Genomic DNA, 22,390 nt, shown 5'->3' with positions numbered 1-22,390 from the left:
AAGATCTAAAGCATATATGTAATTTTGAAATTTTCTTTTTATTTATCATCCAAGTAATTTCACATACACATAAAATAAGATTATGCACATAGAATGAATTACAGAAATTAATATTTTCAAAATTTCAAAATGTCACTAAAGAGTAACCTAATTTTGATAAAAGTGAATGGCAGAATTATAATAATTCCTATTAAAATCAGAAAGTTTTAAGAGCAAGTCAGTTATCTTAAAATATTATTTTTTAAGGCATCTTGGTTAAAATGGAAATTTTCTTTTTTTTACAGAAGTTTTTAGCTATTCAACGTGTAGGATCTGAATGTGCATTAAGTACCATAGCCCGTTTGTTTCAAGATGATTTACCCACTGAGGTTCCTGCTCTTTGGTCTAATGTTACCTTGAATTTGAATGATGACAAAATCAAAGAAGGTATATTTTTTGCTTCACATTTTTAAAATTCTTTTATTTCTTAATGGAATTTAAAAATACATCTGTATTAAACTTTCATAATAAGATTGTTTGTGGTTACTTTTAATTTAAAAAACAAAAAAATATGAATTTACTTAGGTAGTGAATTGTTTTCCATTATTCTCTCTCTCAGTTAAGGTGACAAGGTAGCAGAATTGTTAACGCATTGGACAAAATGCTTAATGGCATTTCTTCCAGCTCTTTATGTTCTCAGTTCAGATTCTGCTGGAGTTGGCTTTAATTGTCATTCTTTTGGGGTTGATGAAATAAGCACCAGTTGAGAGCTGGGCTGATGTATTCAACTAACCTCCTCTCCCTAAAATTGCTGGCCTTGTGCCCAATTTAGAAAGAATTAGTCTCTTCATTAATAACTATTAATATTATTAGTAATAAATTATTTGATTACTCTTTGCTATTGTTGTGAAGTACAATCTTTTCATATAATGTAGTTTATTTTGCTTGTACATGCTTATTTTTAATATTATTTTAAAATATTTTGTTTTGCTCTATTGAATATAATTATTATTCATAATTGATTACTTATTATAAAAGCTAGACAATAGAGAGTGGCAGAAATGGTTATGTAATCTGCTCTGTAATATGTCTTGTGTACGCCTATTGGTTAAACTACATAATATTGAATATTGCAAGTTGATACTTTATTTTGAGTTATTTAAAAAAAAAACTCCTAGAAAACTCCATCTCAAATTGAATGGGGTTCATAAACAGCATGGAGAAGCGATTTTAGTGACATCACTTTTTATACCATTCCAATTTTGATGTTACTGAATAATGATAGTAAATTTAAATTTTAATCAAAATTTCATGGAAAATCTTAGTCTATCCTTGAAGTGTCACCTTTCAAAGTTATTGATATGTTTGAATGAATATTACTTGAGAATTAGTTGAAACTTTACAAATAATAATATCAATTTTGTTTGTTTGTTTTCTTTTTCTAGCTAATAGTGGTAAACTATCAGAAACAGAATTACAAGAAATTATTAACAGTTTGCAAGTTTTGGAATGTGTAGCTAATGCACTTAGTAAATCTCTCTTATCTCAAGTAAGATTTTGAAAATTCTCTAAATTTGATAAGCCTGATATAAAGGATCAGTAATTTGAATTTATTATTAAATTTTATTGTAATGATGTTAAGGTGTCATGTATATAATTAACCAAAACAAATATCTCCCCCTTCACCTTACAAAAGGAAATCAAGATTCACAATGTTTCTCTAAAGATGATCATTTCTTTGAAGTAATGGACTTGTTAGTTCAGCCACTTACTTTGAAAGTATAAAAATGTAAGACAGAGGAAGGGAACAGAGAAAGAGAATTTTTATTGGTAGACAATGTTGATCAATAAGAAGCTAAACCTAGTCACTAAACTTGCTGAAAATAGCTAGCTGAGTGACTGTGTTCTTGATGTGGAATGATTTTGAATAATCTCAAACGGTTGTACCTAAATAAATACTGTATGATGATATATGAATGATAAGGTTGTCATGACTGGAATGTCTTTCAGCAAAGTTTTGGGTATACACGACAATGAGAAAACCTACTTGACATTTGACCTACAAGATATAAAAGACAAATTTCCCACAAATTACACTCCACTGTCTTAAATTAGGAAATGTCACTTTGGAAAATAACTGAGGGAGAGAGAGAAAGAAAGAGAGAGAAAGAGTTGAATTTATATAGATGGTGTCCATCAATCAGTGTTGCAGACTATGAAGAGTGCCCCCCACCTCACATTCTTATTACAATAACTGGCAGAAAAACTACTTGAAAGGCAGTTGTTTCAGCTTGTATATTTTATATATGGTGCTACTTTGTAAAGAAATAAATATATCCATAAGTGGAGCTGTCATGATCTGACAGAATGTCTTTCTCATTTTAATTTGTTTGGTTGTCACAATGATGGCTGATCAGGCCTCTTTTCAAGTGGCCATTTTTTAAGAACTCATTTGCGTTTTAAAATTAGATTTCTTATTTAGCTAGTTGATTTTTTTTTTGTTACTATTTATATTCTTGATTCATTTGATATGTGGAAATTTCTATTTTAGGTCCTAGAATTGCTTCCTGATTTAAGTGGATATCTACAGAACTGCTACACCAGTATCCGTCACTTGGCTTGTCGTGTTGTTGGTACTCTTGCTCAACTAGATACCCTTTTTGTCATGACACACATCATTGAAGTTGTGTTGCCTTACCTTGGTGCCTCAGATAATCTCACGCAACGACAAGGGGCATGTGAAGTTCTAGCCAGTATCCTTTTTGTCTTGTATGACGTTTTTTGTTTTATGCAACACCTTAGTTCCAGTCAGGCAATTCTCTCTTTTTTTTTCTGTTAAGAAATAATTTATAATGGGTATAAAATTGTAATATGGTAAAAAAAAAAAAATAAAAAAGGGGAATAATAATTATAATTTTTTCTTAGCCACTAAGGCACAGATGAAGGAGACATCACAAGGACAGTCAACAATTTGTGTGGGGTTTATTTAAAAGATAAGAAAGAAATGGAAAGGATGGTGAAATGCAATAAAAGTATACAAAGTTTGTGATAACATGAATGGTGTAGTTCTCCTGATACAGGAGCGACTCTAATTAAGGCCAATCAAACCCCACAAATCCAGAGTTATCCTGTCCACCAAAAATACAAGCCTTCTCCCAACTGTTGTTCTCCATTCTGCAGGCTCGTGCTTGCCATTTTTGCTGTAGTCACCCTCACCATTTTGCCATAATCACCCTAGCTCAACAAAAGCTCAATGGTTGGGCTTGCTTTTGTAGAGTTCTAGGTAGCCCATGATAAAGAAGTAGTATGAGAAATGGGGAAACAGAGAGAAGTGGGGGAGTGTTATGCAAATAAAAACAGATATATGCATAGAAAGACATTAGTATTTTAATTTTCAGGATGAATTAGTTTAATATTTCCTTTTAATTTTCAGACTGATATTTAAAAGATATAATTTGTATACTTTTTCTTAACTAGAAGATGTTATCGATCGTCTTGGAGTAAATATAATTCCCTTTATTGTACTACTTGTGGTACCTATCTTGGGTCGAATGTGTGACCAGAATGAAGCTGTTCGACTCATGGCTACTCATTGTTTTGCAACCCTCATTTGTTTGCTACCTCTTGAGGTAACTTTTATTTAATTTATTTATTCTTTGAAAATATTGTCATGTAAGTTTCTTAAGTTTATAATTTAATGTCTAAATATCAATTTGTATTTTTCAGGCAGGCCTTTCTGACAACCCCAAAATGAAAACATCTTTAGTACAACAGAAAGAACGAGAACGCAAATTCTTAGAGCAGTTATTAGACAACTCAAAGATTGAAAATTATGTTGTATCTGTTCCAATTACTGCTGAACTTCGTAAATACCAACAGGTAAATAGTGCGTTTACAAATATATATTACTACCTATCATTCAGGTTTAAAATGTTTAATATATGTTTTATTATTTACAATAAGTTCTAATTTTTCTAGGCTTTACTTGTTGTTGTTGTTATCCTTCTTGCTATAGGCAAAGGCCTAACATTTTAAGGGAGGGTTTTTTTTATTACATCAGTCCCAGATCTTAGTTCATTGACCCTGAAAGGATAAGTCAACCTTGGAGGAATTTGAGCTCAGAATGTAAATACAGATGAAATGCTGCTAAGCATTTTCTCTGACATGCTAATTATTCTACCAGTTTGCCACCTTTATAATAATAATAATAATAATAATAATATATTTTCTCTCAACTAATCAACATATCACTATATTTACAATATTGTTTTCTTTTTATTTAACAATTCTAGGATGGCGTTAATTGGCTGGGGTTTCTGAACAAATATAAATTACATGGTATTCTGTGTGATGATATGGGTCTTGGAAAAACATTGCAATCTATATGTATATTGTCCTGTGATCATAATAGACGACTTGAAGAATTTAAGGTGGGTATGTGTGTACATTGTATTAGTGCTGTTACTATTTATCATTTACACTATTTTTCATATTTGTGATTTACACATTGGTCTACCAAGACTTAATATTTTTTTTTACATATGTTGACCATAGCTATTAGATAACAGTGTTGTACTGATATTTTATGAGCATCAAGTTGTAGAATGTTTTTTTTTATACAAGCTATATGAATATTTGAGTTGTTTGGGAATCATGCTTTTTTTTTGTGAACTGGTGATTGTGTTTAAAGCTCATGCACAAATATGTACTTTAAGGGGGAAGGGGACTTAATGAACAACAATTGGCTTTTGTCTGTAAATTTGTGAGACCCTATGAAATTATATATTTTCATGTATTGTGTATCTCATTTACATGCATCATTATTTTTTGAAATGATTGTTTGGTTTTTATTTTCCATAGAAAACTGGTAGCCCTGATTGTGCCCAATTACCTTCAATAGTAGTTTGTCCTCCAACTTTGACAGGTCATTGGATATATGAAATAGAGAAATTCATAACTTCCAAATATTTGAATCCTCTTCACTACACTGGACCACCTGGTGAAAGAGTAAGGTAATGAAAGTTTCATGAACAATATGTATGTATATATATATATATATATATATAAAGAAGGCCTGTTTAATTTTACTTAGCACATCAAAACTGTTATGAATTTGTTATATTGAGTTTCATGAACAATATGTATGTGTGTGTGTATATATATATATATATATATATATATATATATATATAATTAATTCAATAATAGGATAAAATCTTTTACACAAATTTTATCAGGAAGCTAGCGTGAAAAAACTCATAAGGGAAAAAAAACCCATCATTTTTTATTCCCAAAAATATATTTATTTATTTATATTTATATAAGGGCATTACTACAGAATAATGCCACACACTAGACTTCCATAATAAACACATTTTTACCGAATGCGAGGAAAAGCAACTCTTAAAAAAACCAACCTTTTAAGAACAAACTCAACTATATAACTCAACTAATAATCGTGAAATTGTTTGATATATAGTTGAGCTCGTTTTTAAAAGGTTGTTTTTTTTTAAGACTTGCTTTTCCTCACATTCGGTAAAAATGTGTTTATTATGGAAGTGTTGTGTGTGGCATTATTCTGTAGTTACGCCCTTATATATATATATATATATATATATATATATATATATATATATATATAAGAAAGCCTGTTTAATTTTATTTAGCACATCAAAACTGTTATGAATTTGTTATATCGAGTAATTTTGATCCTTTAAAAAATGCTAAGTATCTGGAAACTGTTAGTGTTAAATACTTCAGGATTATATATATATTTTTTTTTTTCAGATTACAAAAACTTGTAAAAAGACATAACCTTGTAGTAGTGTCTTATGACATTGTCAGGAATGATATAGACTTTTTCGGGTAAGAAAAATAATTTTCCTTTCATCATCACCACCATCATCATCATATTTAACATCTGTCTTAAATGCTGGCATAAGTCGGACAATTTAAGTGATTCAATTCATCATAGACTGTATAGTGCTCCAGTGTATGCTTTGGTATTATTTTTATAGCTGTATGCTTTTCCTAATGCAAGCCACTTTGCATAGTGTACAGGGTGCTTATTCATGGCACCATTACCATATGGTAATATTTCTCTATGACAAGACCTTTTTTCATGGCAGATTAAAAATGGACACCACTTGCATAATAGTAACACATGTTTATACCTATCATGCATAATCAAAGCAAGTGATAATAACACATGCACATGTTGGGCTCTTTTTCAGTTTTTGTCTACCAAATCCCCTCACAAGGCTTTAGTCAGCCTGAGGCTATAGTGGAAGACACTTGCCTAAGGTGCCATACAGTGGGACTAAACCTGGAAACATTTGGTTGGGAAGCAAATTTCTTAATACACAGCCACATCTGCATTCAAATTCTGTCAGGGTTGACTTAACTCTGATTTCTCCAGGATTTATAAAAGAAGCACCAGTGAGATACTGAGGTCAATTATACTAATTATGCCTCTGGTGTGGTATAATTTCACTAGTGTGTAATGAATTTATCATTAGTACATTTCTGATAAGTATTGAAATGTTTGCATAAATATTAAAATATGCAATAGCATTTGTTTCACTGTTGGCATAGCACTGTATATGTATATCTATGCTAACTGTTAATATTCTTTTGTTTTAAATCTTTTACTGGTTTGTCATTAGGTTGTGGTTTTTTTGAGGCACCACCTCTTGAGGTTCAACCTATTATATAATGTGAATAACATAAAAATATAATGCATAACAATGTGGATATTTTACATCAGATATATGCATATATATATAGTGTTCTTATCATCTTTTTACTAATAGCTTTTATTAACTTTTTCTTTATTCTTTTTACTTTATTTTGTGAGTTGAACAATCATTTGTAATCAATACCAGGCTTTCCTGGTTGTGGAAATTTTGAAAGATCCTTACGTTCATTTTTCAATGCTGCTCAAGTGTTTCAGAATGGACCCAAATTACATTTTTGTTTATTCTCTCAAGTAATTTTTGATGTAATTTAGGTTTGATTTCTCTCAGTACAATTTGCTCTGGTGTACTACTACTACCTACCTCACTGCATGAAAGAATTAGTGAACCTTGACTGGTATACAAATTTAGAACCATATTGAACAAACTTGAAATCAGCAATCTCAGAAAAGCTCATTAGCATAGTTAATGATTTAAAAGAAATTGTTCTTCATTAATTATTGAACGAGTTTTTTTTTCATCTTATTTAACTTGTAATTTTTATTTAACAAAATATTCTTGTGAAATAGGAAATGTAATTTGAATTATTTAAAAAAAAGTATCACCTATGATTTTCCAGGTCAATTCATTGGAATTACTGCATTCTTGATGAAGGTCACATGATCAAGAATGGTAAAACCAAGGTAAGATAAATTTTTTTCTAATGGAATTATAATAGAACTATTTTTTAGCTAATCTTTACTTGGTATTTTAATTCATCATCATCATCATCATCATCTAATGTCTGTTGTCCATGCTGGCTTGAGTTGGATGGCTTGACCAGCACTGGCAATCTGGGGAGCTGCACCAAACTCCAATCTGATTTGGCATGGTTTCTACAGCTGGATGCCCTTCCTAACACTAACCACTTTACAGAGTGTGCTGGGTGCTTTTATGTGGCACTGCATGGGTGGTTTTATGTTGCACTGGACAGGTGCTTTTAATTGGCACTGCCATGAGTGCTTCACACCATCAAAGGGACCAGTCTTAACACTCCTGCTGCAGGGTACAGTTCTTCGTCAGATTTTTTTTACAGAATAATGATTAAGCACAAATTAATTTTTTGTTGAAAGAGCATTATCCATTAAATAATTGGCACTTCACCGCCACTGCCATAATAATAATAATAATGCCTACTTTTCTATGTTTGTGTCGGTTACTTGAGAATATGTTGGAATAGTGGGAAGTTTGCCATAGCTGGATACACCTTGTATGAAAATAAAAAAAGGGGAGAAGAGGAAATGATCAGCAGGAGCTGCAAGACAGGTAATGGTGGTTAGGTGCCCAAGTTGCCCCACAATGCACAAGCTGGGTAGAAGTGGGTAGGTGGGTGATTTGTAAGATTGTATAGGAAAGTGAATGAGAAAGACTGCCAAAATGGATAGTTGAAAGGAGAATGAGACAAGCTATGAGCTGGAGATGATAGAGGGAGGCAGTAGCAGGAGTAGTAAAGGACGAGAGAGGGTGAGGGGAAGAGGTAGATGTAGTGCATGAGGAGAAGGAGTCACTGTTATGGTCGGAGGACACAAAATATAGCACTTTCAGGACTCAGTCTTGCTGAGGTGCGTGAGTCTTTTTTGAGAACCCCCTATTGTCAGAGATCCTGGTCTTTTTTTCATCTCATCTGTCAGGCTCAAAGGTCCTGAGGTCAACTTTCACCACTTCATCCCACGTCTTCCTGGGTCTTCCTCTTCAGAAAATTCCAGCCACATTAAACAAACACTTCTTTATACTGCTGTCCTCATTTGTACACATCACATGACCATATCAGCTCAGACTTCTTTTTTGAAAACATCTGATTCCTCTTAAACCCAGCTTTTTACTAAGCACTTCTGTGCTAATTCTTTCACATGCACTCAGATTGAATACCCAACAAAGCATGCTCTCTTCATTTCTTTCCAGTCTTCTCAAGTCCTCTCCATTCAAGGTCCATGTCTCACTACCATGCAGCATTGCAGTTCTAACACAAGCATCATACAAACTACCCTTTACTCTTAGGGAAATAAATACATACACACCTTGCTCTCGATTTATCTTTTACCTTTTACTTGTTTCAGTTACTTGACTGTGGCCATGCTTGGGCACCAAGTCAAGGAATTTTTAGTTGAATGAATTGTTCCCAGTACTTATTTTTTGTTAAGCATGGTAATTATTTTATTGGTCTCTTTTGCTGAATTGCTAAGTTATGGGGATGTAAACACACCAATACTGGTTGTCTAGTGGTAGTGGGGGACAAACACAGACACGAAGACACACACACATAGACATTATTTATATATATATATATATATATGGTTCTTGTGCGGGTGGCACATGAGATGCACCATTTTGAGCGTGGCCGTTGCCAGTACCGCCTGACTGGCTCCTGTAGGATTTTCGAGCGAGATCGTTGCCAGTGCCCCTGGACTGGCTTGTGCGGGTGGCACATAAAAGACACCATTTCGAGCGTGGCCGTTTTCGTGCGGGTGACACGTAAAAGCACCCACTACACTCTCTGAGTGGTTGGCGTTAGGAAGGGCATCCAGCTGTAGAAACTCTGCCAAATCAGACTGGAGCCTGGTGTTGCCATCCGGTTTCACCAGTCCTCAGTCAAATCGTCCAACCCATGCTAGCATGGAAAGCGGACGTTAAACGATGATGATGATGATGATGATGATATATATACACACACACACATATGATAGGCTTCTTTCAGTTTCTATCTACCCAAATCTACTCACAAGGCTTTGGTCAGCCTTAGGCTATAATAGAAGACACTTGCCCGAGCTGCCATGCAATGGGACTGAACCTGGGACCATGTGGTTGGGAAACAAGCTTCTTACCACACAGTCACACCTATGATTATTCATCAAATAATTTGTACAAGTATCAGTAAAATATTGAAGTGCATCAATTTCTCTTATCTTCAGCTGTCCAAAGCAGTGAAACAGCTATGTTGCAACCACCGGCTTATTCTGTCAGGAACACCAATTCAAAATAATGTGCTTGACTTGTGGTCTCTTTTTGATTTTCTCATGCCTGGCTTTTTGGGTACAGAAAAACAATTTCAAGCACGTTATGGAAAACCAATTTTACAAAGTAGAGATGCAAAGAGCACATCTAAGGAACAAGAAGCAGGTATATATATGTATATTTTCTGACCATCTTTTTTTTTCCTGACATTACTCCCTATACCTGTTTTGGAAAGGTGAATAATTTTATTTCTTTATTTTTGATGTCATAGTTATACTATGAATTGTAAATTCAGTATATTTTGTTTTGATATTAAATTGTAAACTCGATATTCCATTTTAATGATCTGAAAATAAACAAAAATTAATTAAAATTAACTAGAAAAAAAAACAATAGATTCCAAAATGATTCAAAAATAGAATTCTTGAAAAAAATAGATTCCAAAATTTAAAAATGCAATAAATTCCAAAATTTAAAAAAACGGCGGGAACTTAGTTGCCAACCCAATATATTTCTGTTAGCTTTTTGTTGCTGTTACAAAATATTTCATTTGTAGATAAAGAAATTGTATAACTGTGTTTTTTTGTCTCTTGCCTTTTACAGGAGCTTTAGCAATGGAATCTCTTCACCGGCAGGTATTACCATTTATATTACGCAGATTAAAGGATGATGTGTTACAAGACTTACCTCCCAAAATTATGCAGGACTATTATTGTGATTTAAGCCCATTACAGGTTAAGATAATTTTTAATGCTTTTTAAACTCGTTTTTATTCCATTCTGTTAGTGAAATATTCAGTTTTTTTAATTCTAATTTCTCTGAAATTCTTTGAATGCAGGTAAAACTGTATGAAGACTTTACACGTTCCCATGCCAAAAAGAATGTTGAAAAAAGCGTGTATTCTTTGGACGAAGAATCAACAAATAATACAAAATTAACTTCAAATAATACTTCAACACAATCACAGAAATCTAACCAAGGTACAACTCACATCTTCCAGGTAAAGATACTTTTTGTTTATTCAGCTTTGTTTCCATATTATTTAATTTCATATCAATGGAGAGCTGTAGATTTATATAAAGTGTGGTCGTCATCATCATCATCATCATTTAACGTCTGTTGTCCATGCTGGCATGAGTTGGACTGTTTGACTGGGCTGCCATGCTGGAAGGCTGCACCAGACTCCAGTCTGATTTGGCATGGTTTTTTATGGCTGGATGTCCTTCTTAATGCTAACCACTCCGAGAGTGTAATGGGTGCTTTTACATGCCACTGGCATGACACCGGAGTGCTTTTATGTGCCAGGTGCCAGTTTGCGTGACACAGGTTGTAATCAATGTAATCATCATCATCATCATCATTTAACGTCCTCCTTCCATACTGGCATGGCTTGGACAGTTTGACAACAGCTGGCCAAACTGGAGTCTGCGTCATGTTTCTGTGTCTGTTTTGGCATGGTTTTACGACTGGATGCCCTTCCTAACCCCAACCACTCCACAGAGCAGGCCGAATGCTTTAATGATTCATTTCCTTTGATTTACACATTTTTTTTTTTACCTTAACCCTTTAGCATTCAGATTACTTTGTCAAATATAATACTTATATATTCACATTTTATAGAATTAATCCTGTATTATCTTATAGCTTTGATATTTCAAAGATGTGATTGTTTATTTTTAGAATGACATTGTAGGGTAGTGGCTGGATCTGACCAGTTTGAACATAAAATAGGCCGAATACTTTGGCTGGATATGACTGGTTTAAATGCTAAAGGGTTAATATTCATAATTGGTAATATTAAGTCCTGTAAAAGAAAACATTTGCACACTTGCGCTAAAACAGTTTTGGGCTACAACTCTGAGAAGTCATGATTTTGTCCTAATTGTCTCTTATCAGAAATCATTTTAGGATGAGCATACAGATGCTTTATTAAACAGAATAGATTAATTTATATATATATATATATATACTCAATGTGCTATGTAATATGATAATTTGCTGACACACGCATACTTATACATGAGTTTCTTTTGCTTTTTATTTCAGGCTTTACAGTATTTGCGAAAAGTATGCAACCATCCTGCATTAGTTTTATCTTCACAGCATCCCAAATATAATGAGATTATAGAACAGCTTTCAGCACAACAATCATCTTTACAGGATATTCAACATGCACCAAAATTGACAGCTTTGAAGTATGTCATCACAATTTTTCCTTTAGTGTTTTACTTTCAACAGTTGTCAGTTTTAAAAGAATATAAATTTTAAAATACTCAAAATTTTGGTTTCCAATTTTGGTGCAAAGGCAGCAATTTTGAAGGAGGGGTAAGTTGATTACATTGACCCCAGTGTTCAACTGGTACTTATTTTATCAAATCTGGAAAGATGAGAGGCTACATCGATCTCGTTGGAATTTGAACTCAGAATATGAAGACAGACGAAATGCCACTAAGCATTTTACCCAGCATGCTAACAATACTGCCATTTGGCCGCCTTATAAAATTAGCAGAGTTGTTAGCATATAAGAAAAAATGCTTCGCAGCATTTCTTCTGGCCTTTACATTCATGGTTCAAGTATTGTCAAGGTTAACATTTCCTTTCATCCTTTTCCATTCAATAAAATAAAGAACCAGTTAAGTACTAGATTTGATGTAATCACCAAAATTGAATAGGCCAAAATTTGAAACAGTTGTTTTAGATATTACTGCTAATTGGATTATGCATTTTAAAAACTGTCTATTTATTCTTGAACATGAAAACAGTATTAAGATAAACAAGCAAACAACCAAAATATAAAAACTATGATTATTTTATGAGTGAAAACGGCACCATTCAATGCATAGATATTGCAATTTACTTGTAATTTGTAAAGTTGTTAAACTTGTAAACATTCCACTTGTTTTATTTTGTAGACAACTTCTTTATGACTGTGGTATTGGAGTGACTAGTGGTGGGAATTTATCTTCAACAGCACCTGTTGTCAACCAGCATCGGGTACTACTGTTTTGTCAGTTAAAAAGTATGTTAAATATTGTTGAGAATGATCTTTTAAAGTAAGTATATCATTGAACTTTCAATATATATTTTCCTTTGTAAATCTGTTGGATGATGTAAAAATTTAATTTTACTATATATATCTTCAATTATTAATTATATTAGTTCCAAATTCTCTTTTTTCGTATTCTATAGTTAGTATTTAGAATGGCATCCAGTTGTAAATATTCTGCACTATTTACATATATTTCTAGTTTTCAATCAGTTCTTAACCCAAGCATGATTGTTATCAACGTCGCCTTACTGGCATGTGAAAAGACATTCGAATGAGGTCATTGCCAGTGCTGCTGGACTGGCTCCTGTACAGGTGGCACGTAAAAAACACCATTTTGAACGTGGCCGTTGCCAGTACCGCCTGACTGGCCCTTGTGCCAGTGGCACGTAAAAGCACCCACTACACTCCGAGTAGTTGGCGTTAGGAAGGGCATCCAGCTGTAGAAACACTGCCAGATCAGATTGGTGCCTGGTGCAGCCATCTGGTTCACCAATCCTCAGTCAAATCGTCCAACCCATGCTAGCATGGAAAGCGGACGTTAAACAATGATGATGATGAGTTTGTTTGTTGCTTGCAGTATGTGGTTATATTTAAGGTCTTTTTCCAAAAAATTATCAACCGGTTCAATTGTGGTTGTTCTGTTTATTGGAAGTTAAATGAAGTGTTTTGTTAGAATCTATTTTTTTGGTATCTATTTATGCCATTTAAAAGTTTCAGCTCCTATAATAACCTTGAAGTAGTATGTTCTCTTAGCATTCAACATTGTATATACATTTTTTTCGTACAAAGTGCATTTGCTTGTTTGAGTTTCTTTGCCTTTAGAATTTCTTTAAATGTGTTTGAATTCTGTAAAGATATTTATAACTAATATTGATTTTTATCTCATCTTCACAATCTTTTGTATTATGAATCATTTTTATTTAATTTTAATATCAATATTCTTTTAGCCAGTTATTCTCTCTGTTTTCTAATTTAACTAAACTATTAAAGAAATCATTACACTGTGTAACACGATTTTTATCCTTGGGTAGTAACTGTCATTTCCTATTTGTTTACTCCTTGAAAGTATGAAAAATGGCTAATATTTCTTTCAAACTTTGCTTTTGCAACATTTATTCAAACTCCCAAATCCCTCTCAACACATAGCCGTAATGCTTCCCAACTACTCCTGCTCATGATCAGAGATGCACTTTTTGTCAGCCACCAAGGGACATGGCTAAGTGGTTATGGTCAAGCAACTGACAAGCAAATCTGTGATATTGAGCAGAATATTTGCTACAACAGTATTTCTGCTTCAGCAACTCAGTGTTGAATCTGTCTGAAATGTAATGGAAAATAGGTCAGTTTCAAAATATTGATGTCCAAGTCACAAAAGCAAAGTTTGAATGGAAGAGTAGTCTTTTCTTTTGATTTCTAGAGAGAAGCAACTAGGAAATAACACCGACCCAAAATAAAAAGAAAATTAAAATTTTGTTACACAGTGTTATTTTATAAAATGTGGTACACTTAGTGACATAACTGAACTGTTGTTAAACACTTTTTTTTTTTTTTTAAGAGCTCATATGCCAAATGTGACTTATCTACGGTTAGATGGTAGCATTCCAGCTGGTTCTCGACACAGCATAGTGAATAGGTAAGTAATTGTTTTTTGTATAATTTATAATAATCATGGTGTATGAAGCTGAAATCAGTTTTTTTTTAAAAATAATTCCTAATTTTATCATATATGGAAATATTTCTAAGTTTGTTGAAAAAGTGTTATTTTCACTTGATGTTATTAAATAGGAATAAGAAAACGTGATCCTTTTATACTTATTCCTATTTACAAAAACTGTTAGAAATTTATACACAGGTTTTCAAAAGGCTGCTTTTCCCTTTTTTTTTTTTTTTTTTTACGTGTAAGCAAGAAATGCAATCCTTTAATATGATTTTAATTTGTCATTTTGGTACCTTTACAGGTAATCAGTTTGATAGTAGAAAGGTATGGCATCCAAAGGAGGAAATTGTAAAATCAGGTTTTCCATCTTGTTAGACTAGTTGGGAACTACAGGTTAGAGGCCATTAGTGAGGTGGAACCATAAAGTTTTAGAATTCAGGAAGTCATATATTTTAATATCTCAGTAGACATGAAAGTATTTGAATTGTTAAAAATAAGGAATATATAATTAAAATTGATGAGAAGAGTCAAAGGAGGAATTATCTTAAGTTGTAATCCAAAGAATTATTGAAATATAATTAATGTCTGATGTATGAGCTAATTAACTGACAGAAATACAAACTATAAGGAGAGTTGAGCTTAACCAGCTTGTGAAATCAATTCCTGCTAAAATTAAAATGGTTTATATTAAAATATATTTGTTGTTTGGACATTCTTGGTTTGGATTTAGCTTTTATTTGGATTTTCTTCAGGCGCAGGAGTGGCTGTGTATTAAGTAGCTTGCTTACCAACCACATGGTTCCGGGTTCATTCCCACTGTGTGGCATCTTGGGCAAGTGTCCTCTACTATAGCCTCGGGCCGACCAAAGCCTTGTGAGTGGATTTGGTAGACAGAAACTGAAAGAAGCCTGTCGTATATATGTGTGTGTGTATGTGTGCGTATGTTTGTGTCTGTGTTTGTCCCCCCAACATCGCTTGACAACCGATGGTGGTGTGTTTACGTCCCCGTAACTAAGCGGTTCGGCAAAAGCGACCGATAGAATAAGTACTAGGCTTACAAAGAATAAGTCCTGGAGTCGATTTGCTCGACTAACGGCGGTGCTCCAGCATGGCCACAGTCAAATGACTGAATCAAGTAAAATAGTAAATATCTTATTTATTTTATTGATTCTAGATATTACTAAGAGTACAGAGTGATGATTGCTTCTATTTTTCTCGATTTATTTTGTCAGGGAGTAATTTCTTCTTTTTATTTCTAGGTTCAACAATGATCCTTCAATAGATATACTCTTGTTAACAACACATGTAGGTGGGCTTGGCCTTAATCTCACAGGAGCTGATACTGTTGTCTTTGTGGAACATGATTGGAATCCAATGAAAGACTTACAGGTAAAGTTTATTGATAGATGTTGGCTTCACAAAAACTTCTTACTGTTTCTACATGTAATCTTAATTGTACAACATATGTAACAATTTATATATAACAATGTAACAAATGTTTAAAATTGTTTTTAGGACAGAGAAAAATGTAGTTTATATTATTGAATTGTTTATGAAATAAGTTCAATAATAATCATTATTTCGTTTTTATTCTGCTTTCCATGCTGGCGTGGTTTGGATTGATTATGATTTTTGTCAATTCTTATTTGGAGTTACTACTGAGCTGGGAGGGGTGGGAGAGTCATCATCTTACTGGAATGTTCAATTTTCACATGGTTTCTATGGCTGAATGCCCTTCCCATTGCACAATCTCTTCAGAGTGTGCTAGGTGCATCTTAATATGGCACCAGCATTAGAGTTTTAGTCCACAGACAGTTGAAAGGGTACTCTCAACATCACATCATCTCTATTTGTTCACTGAGTTCATTTCATCATGGCACCATCACTATTGAGTGAACGACCGTTAGATGGTAGAGTGCAGCAGTTCATATAGTGAAATAGAGCAGTAGCTCTGCTAGTAACATGGCTCTTTTCACTAAATGTATGCCTTTCTGACATAGAGCTCTCTTTGTTGTGTTTTCTTTTTCATTAACTCTGTTATCAGTGATAAGCTATTTGTAAATAACTTGTTTCATCATTATCATTGTTTAATGTCCACTTTCCCTGCTAACATGGGTTGGATGGTTTGACTGAGGACTGGCCAGCCAGGAGGCTGCACCAGACTCCAATCTGATCTGGCAAGGTTTCTACACCTGGATGTCTTTCCTAATCCTAACCACTCCGAGAGTGTAGTGGGTGCTTTTTACGTGCCACTGGCATGAGGGCCAGTCAGGCAGCATTGGCTCAACCAAGATAAAGCAATTAAGAAAGATAAAGCAATTAAGAGATAAAGCAATTAAGAGTATGAAGACCGGGAAAGTCCCCGGCCCATCAGGAATCACTGCAGAGATGCTCAAAATATCTGGCAGTGTTGGCTATAGCCTAGTCACCCGTATTACGAACCAGGTGATACACGAAGGAGTCATACCCTATGACTGGTGTAGCAGCATCATAGTCAACTGCTACAAAGGTAAAGGGGACGCTTTAGATACAAATAATTACAGAGGCATCAAGCTGTTAGATCAGGTTATGAAAGTTACAGAGAGGGTCATAGCCCAACTAATTAGGGAGCGAATCAATTTAGATGAGATGCAGTTTGGGTTCGTGCCAGGTAAAAGCACTACTGATGCCTTATTTCTAGTGAGACAGTTGCAGGAGAAATACCTAGCTAAGGATAAACCTCTGTACCTGGCTTTCGTTGACATGGAGAAAGCCTTTGACAGGGTCCCCCGATCCCTTATCTGGTGGTCAATGAGGAAACTTGGGATAGAAGAATGGTTAGTGAGAGCTGTGCGAGCCATGTACAGAGATGCTGCCAGTAAGGTGAGGGTTGGAAATGAGTACAGCAATGAATTCCGGGTAGAGGTAGGGGTCCACCAAGGTTCCGTCCTCAGCCCCCTATTATTATTTACCATAGTCCTCCAGGCAATCACAGAGGAGTTCAAGACAGGCTGCCCCTGGGAGCTCCTCTATGCTGATGACCTTGCCCTAATTGCGGAGTCACTATCAGAACTAGAGGAGAAGTTTCAGGTGTGGAAGCAAGGTCTAGAATTGAAGGGCCTTAGAGTCAACCTAGCTAAAACCAAAATCCTAATAAGTAGGAAGGTAGATAAAACACAAACCCCTTCAGGTAGATGGCCCTGCTCAGTATGTAGAAAAGGAGTAGGTAGTAACTCTATAAGATGTACCCGGTGCAAGCTATGGACACATAAGAGGTGCAGCAACATCAAAGGCAGGTTAACTAGCAAGTTAGTTTTTGTTTGTGGCAGATGTTCAGGTGCAATAAAGACTGCAAACAAACAGGAAACAACTTCTATCTCATTCCAGGGTGAAAAACTAGAGGTAGTCGATAGCTTCCGCTATCTGGGCGACCAAGTTAGTAGTGGGGGTGGGTGCGCTGAAAGTGTAGCTGCTAGAATAAGAATAGCCTGGGCAAAGTTTAGAGAGCTCTTACCCCTGCTGGCGACAAAGGGACTCTCACTCAGAGTAAAAGGCAGACTGTATGACGCATGCGTACGAACAACCATGCTACATGGCAGTGAAACATGGGCTGTAACTGCTGAGGACATACGTAAGCTCGCAAGGAATGAAGCCAGTATGCTCCGTTGGATGTGTAATGTCAATGTGAATACCCGTCAGAGTGTAAGTATCTTGAGAGAAAAGCTGAACATTAGAAGCATCAGTTGTGGCGTGCAAGAGAGACGATTGCGCTGGTATGGACATGTGGTGAGAATGGAGGAGGATAGCTGCGTGAAAAAGTGCCACACCCTAACAGTTGAGGGAACCCGTGGAAGAGGTAGGCCCAGGAAGACCTGGGCTGAGGTGGTGAGGCAAGACCTTCGTACATTGGGCCTCACCGAGGCGATGACTACGGACCGAGACCTTTGGAAATGGGCTGTGCGTGAGAAGACCCGGCAAGCCAAGTAAGATCGTTGCCAGTGCCCCTGGACTGGTTCTTGTGCGGGTGGCACATGAGATGCACCATTTTGAGCGTGGCCGTTGCCAGTACCGCCTGACTGGCTCCTGTAGGATTTTCGAGCGAGATCGTTGCCAGTGCCCCTGGACTGGCTTGTGCGGGTGGCACATAAAAGACACCATTTCGAGCGTGGCCGTTTTCGTGCGGGTGACACGTAAAAGCACCCACTACACTCTCTGAGTGGTTGGCGTTAGGAAGGGCATCCAGCTGTAGAAACTCTGCCAAATCAGACTGGAGCCTGGTGTTGCCATCCGGTTTCACCAGTCCTCAGTCAAATCGTCCAACCCATGCTAGCATGGAAAGCGGACGTTAAACGATGTTGATGATGATGATGATGCTCGAATGGTGGTTTTTACGTGCCATTGGCACAGGAGCCAGTCAGACAGCACTGGCATCAACCACGTTTGAATGGTGCTTTTTATGTGCCACTGGCATGGAAGCCAGTCAGGCGGCACTGGCATCGACCACACTCAAGGAAGTACCCATGATTATTTTCAGGGCACCTGAGAGGAAGGGACAGAATGAAAGTGGAGGCCTGGTCTTGAATGCTTGTAACAGAGTGGACTCTGCTGAAGGCACCCAAAAGCCAGGCATTGATATTAAACTGGGCAACTGATTGTGTACAAAATTTTTGGTACCTCTTGAATCTTCTATAATAATAAATGCCAAAACGAATTTCTGTGTGTCAGTGTGTCACACATTGACCCCCCTTTCTCACTATTTAATGACACTTCTACTCCTCTTGCTGGGGTGAGAATAATAGTAGGCATAGAGACGGTGAGGGTGGTAGTAGATTGACAATTGATATGGTAATGGGGTAATAGTGATAATATGAGCTGTAGTTGTGATAGAGGTGATGGTGGTGGTGGTGGTAGCTGAGGCAGTCAAGCATGACGGTGATAGTAAGGGATGTGAAAGACAGTAGTGATGGTAGTGGAGGGGAAAGCAGCAAAGTCAAAGGTGTTGATGGTGGTGGCATCAAAAGTCTGAATGGTGTATGTATGGCAGTTGTGGCGGCGATGATGGTGGTACTGGTGATGGTGATGGTTGAAAACAATCAAAAGAAAGACAGAGAGAAAGTAAGAAAGAGGTTAGACAGAAACAAATATTGTACTAACCCCTGAATGGGAAGACAAAAAATGTTTATCACGAAGCTTTGCAATAAGTTCCAGATCGACATATTTATTTCATTGTTTTGACGAAAATTGTTCATTGCTTGAAAAATATTGGTCAAGTTTAATAAAATTTAATATGTACTCAATGCATAAAGTGTCATTATTGGGCTCAAGACCCAATGAAAAGCCCTCCACAGGAGTGTGTTGATCTCCATGTATTTTTGCAGCAGCACCAATGGTGTTTATGTACCATTGAGCTGCAAAAAATCCTGAGGCTCAGTGGTTTGATATTGAAAAAAATGTAGGGATTGACATCAGGGAAGGTGTCTGGATGTAAAACACTGCCACTATAGAAAAGCAAATATGATGATGATGATGATGACGACAATGATATCTCTTGTACTGTTAATAAAATCATTAAGTTGCACTTTTAATGCCATTCAAATAAAGGTTAACCCAATGATTTATCACTAAATCAGAGAATTTCAGTAAATTTATACTTGCACCTTTTGAAAAATCATTTTGTATAAGTAATTATTTAGTTTCAGTGAGTTCTCAGGTATTTTCTTAATATTTTTGCAGGCAATGGACAGAGCACACAGAATTGGCCAGAAAAAAGTTGTTAATGTTTATCGGTTAATTACTAGAGGAACTCTTGAAGAGAAAATTATGGGGTTAGTCTTAGTTTTCTTTCATGAAATTTAATTTAAAACTCAATGATTTTACAAATTTGTTCTTAAAATTAAATGCTATATATCAAGTCCAAAGTATTTGATACTCAGAAATCTACATACTTTCTTAAACTCATTTATTGTAATAGATGTTTGTGAAGCCGTGAGCTGGCAGAATTGTTAGTATGCCGGACAAAATGTCTTGCAGACTTTCGTTTGGCTTTACATTCTGTGTTCAAATTCTGTTAAGGTTGACTTTGCCTTTCATCAGTTCAGGATTGATAAAATAATTACCAGTTAGCATTAGCACCCATCCTCTAATATTAGGCTTTGTGCCTAAAGTGGAAAGAATTATACTAAATGTTTGCAAATAATCTCAGTAAATATACAGCATATATATGTATTAATGTGGAGGCGCAATGGCCCAGTAGTTAGGGTAGCGGACTCGCGGTCATAGGATCGCAGTTTCAATTCCCAGACCAGGCGTTGTGAGTGTTTATTAAGGGAAAACACCTAAAACTCCACGAGGCTCCGGCAGGGGATGGTGGCGAACCCTCCTGTACTCTTTCACCACAACTTTCTCTCACTCTTACTTCCTGTTTCTGTTGTACCTGTAATTCAAAGGGTCAGCCTTGTCACACTGTGTCACGCTGAATATCCCCGAGAATTACGTTAAGGGTACACGTGTCTGTGGAGTGTTCAGCCACTTGCACGTTAATTTCATGAGCAGGCTGTTCCGTTGATCGGATCAACTGGAACCCTCAATGTCATAAGCGATGGAGTGCCAACAACAATGTATTAATAGTTATAGAATAATTTATAATCATAAATATTTCAGAGAATATTTTAAATTTGAATGAGTAAAAAGTTTTTCCTGTTTCCTTTTTTTTTTTTTTTTTTTGTTATATTGTAGAATTTTAATTTTTGCAATGTGTTCATTTCATTTACAGATTGCAGAAGTTCAAGATGACAATAGCTAATACAGTGATCAGCCAGGACAATTCAACATTGCGAACAATGGGCACAGATCAACTCTTAGATTTATTTATTTTGGATGTCAATCAAAGAGACCCTGACAAAGTTAATTCTAAAGACTTAAAAAATAAGAAGCATGTTAACCAGCAAGAAAGTATTCGTTCCATATTAGACAGTCTTGGAGACTTGTGGGATGAGAAACAGTATGAATCTGAGTACAACTTAGACACCTTTTTAAAGTCTCTTAATACATGAATATCTTAAGTTAAAAGTATATATTTTTGAGATCTGTATTTAGAAAGTAAATTTCAAGAAATTCAATCTTAATTTCTTCACCACTCTCTCCCTCTCCCTTTCTCATTCACACACCAACATACACACACAAGCAAACACATACAGAGAAAAGAAGCAAGATTTTCTATGAATTAAAGAGTTTGTTGTAAGATATTATTTTTTAAAAAAAAATATACCGTTGAAATGAAATTTTGTAAATTATTTTTCATTGCATTGTACTTCCATTATTTATTTTATTTTAAAGGAGATTTTTAAAATATTTAATATTTGTTTATTATAATTTCAAAATTCATTGTTATTTTCAGTAGATGCAGTTGAGGCAGTATGTTATTAAAATAGCCATCTATGTATCATACTTAATGTATATACATTGTTGATAGGCTAGTTACTGCAGTATTTATCCTGAGATAACATCTCTTATAGATTTTCTGTGTTAAAAACACAATATCAGAGAAACAACAGTTTGTCCGAGCAGTGGCCAGTGAGAACACCAGATGCATTTTAGTGTTTATGATGGCATGTACTTGAATGGCAATTCATCATCTATTCACACTTTCTTATATCAAAACAACAAATTCTTTTTCAAGCACATGGCTGTTGCAAGTACACACCATTGATAAGGCTGAAATGCTTCTGGAACTTTTGCTAGCTGCTGCTAAGATGAATTTTCCTCTCTCTCTGATATTTGCTGTATTTTTAACTGAACAAGTCCATATGAGGTGTTATCTTGGGACAAACACTATAGTCACTAGCCTATGCTATATGAATGGTTATTAGGTATTTTAATAATTGCAGCTCTTGAAGCTGTACATTCTGAGTTCAGATTCTGCTAGGGTCGACTTTGCCTTTCATCCTTCCATGGGTCGATAAAATAAGTACCAGTTGAACACTGGGGTTGATGTAATTAACTATTCCCCCACCCCCATCTCAATTTTAGGCTTTGTGCCTA

The 22,390-nt window shown here is 35.3% G+C and overlaps 1 protein-coding gene across 1 annotated transcript in view; it reads left to right on the top strand.

Annotated features, from left to right (window-relative positions):
* The window catches only part of LOC106870984 (TATA-binding protein-associated factor 172), a 66,399-nt gene extending 44,694 nt beyond the window's left edge, over positions 1–21,705 (top strand). The window contains exons 24-41 of the mRNA XM_089347641.1: positions 285–426; positions 1,425–1,528; positions 2,531–2,732; positions 3,460–3,608; positions 3,706–3,858; positions 4,272–4,409; positions 4,840–4,991; positions 5,767–5,844; positions 7,294–7,357; positions 9,623–9,830; positions 10,269–10,399; positions 10,504–10,665; positions 11,712–11,860; positions 12,578–12,718; positions 14,270–14,347; positions 15,631–15,760; positions 20,084–20,175; positions 21,123–21,705. Of these exons, the coding sequence (XP_089203767.1) occupies positions 285–426; positions 1,425–1,528; positions 2,531–2,732; positions 3,460–3,608; positions 3,706–3,858; positions 4,272–4,409; positions 4,840–4,991; positions 5,767–5,844; positions 7,294–7,357; positions 9,623–9,830; positions 10,269–10,399; positions 10,504–10,665; positions 11,712–11,860; positions 12,578–12,718; positions 14,270–14,347; positions 15,631–15,760; positions 20,084–20,175; positions 21,123–21,402 (2,553 nt within the window). The 3' untranslated portion in view covers positions 21,403–21,705. The remainder of the gene's footprint in view (positions 1–284; positions 427–1,424; positions 1,529–2,530; positions 2,733–3,459; positions 3,609–3,705; positions 3,859–4,271; positions 4,410–4,839; positions 4,992–5,766; positions 5,845–7,293; positions 7,358–9,622; positions 9,831–10,268; positions 10,400–10,503; positions 10,666–11,711; positions 11,861–12,577; positions 12,719–14,269; positions 14,348–15,630; positions 15,761–20,083; positions 20,176–21,122) is intronic.
* The last annotated feature ends 685 nt before the right edge of the window (positions 21,706–22,390 follow it).

This window comes from Octopus bimaculoides, chromosome 2, assembly GCF_046866305.1.
Source record: "Octopus bimaculoides isolate indiv1 chromosome 2, ASM4686630v1, whole genome shotgun sequence".
Lineage (NCBI taxonomy): Eukaryota > Metazoa > Mollusca > Cephalopoda > Octopoda > Octopodidae > Octopus > Octopus bimaculoides.
The sequence above is the reverse complement of the archived record's forward strand: the minus strand, read 5'-3'. Positions and strand labels throughout refer to the sequence as shown.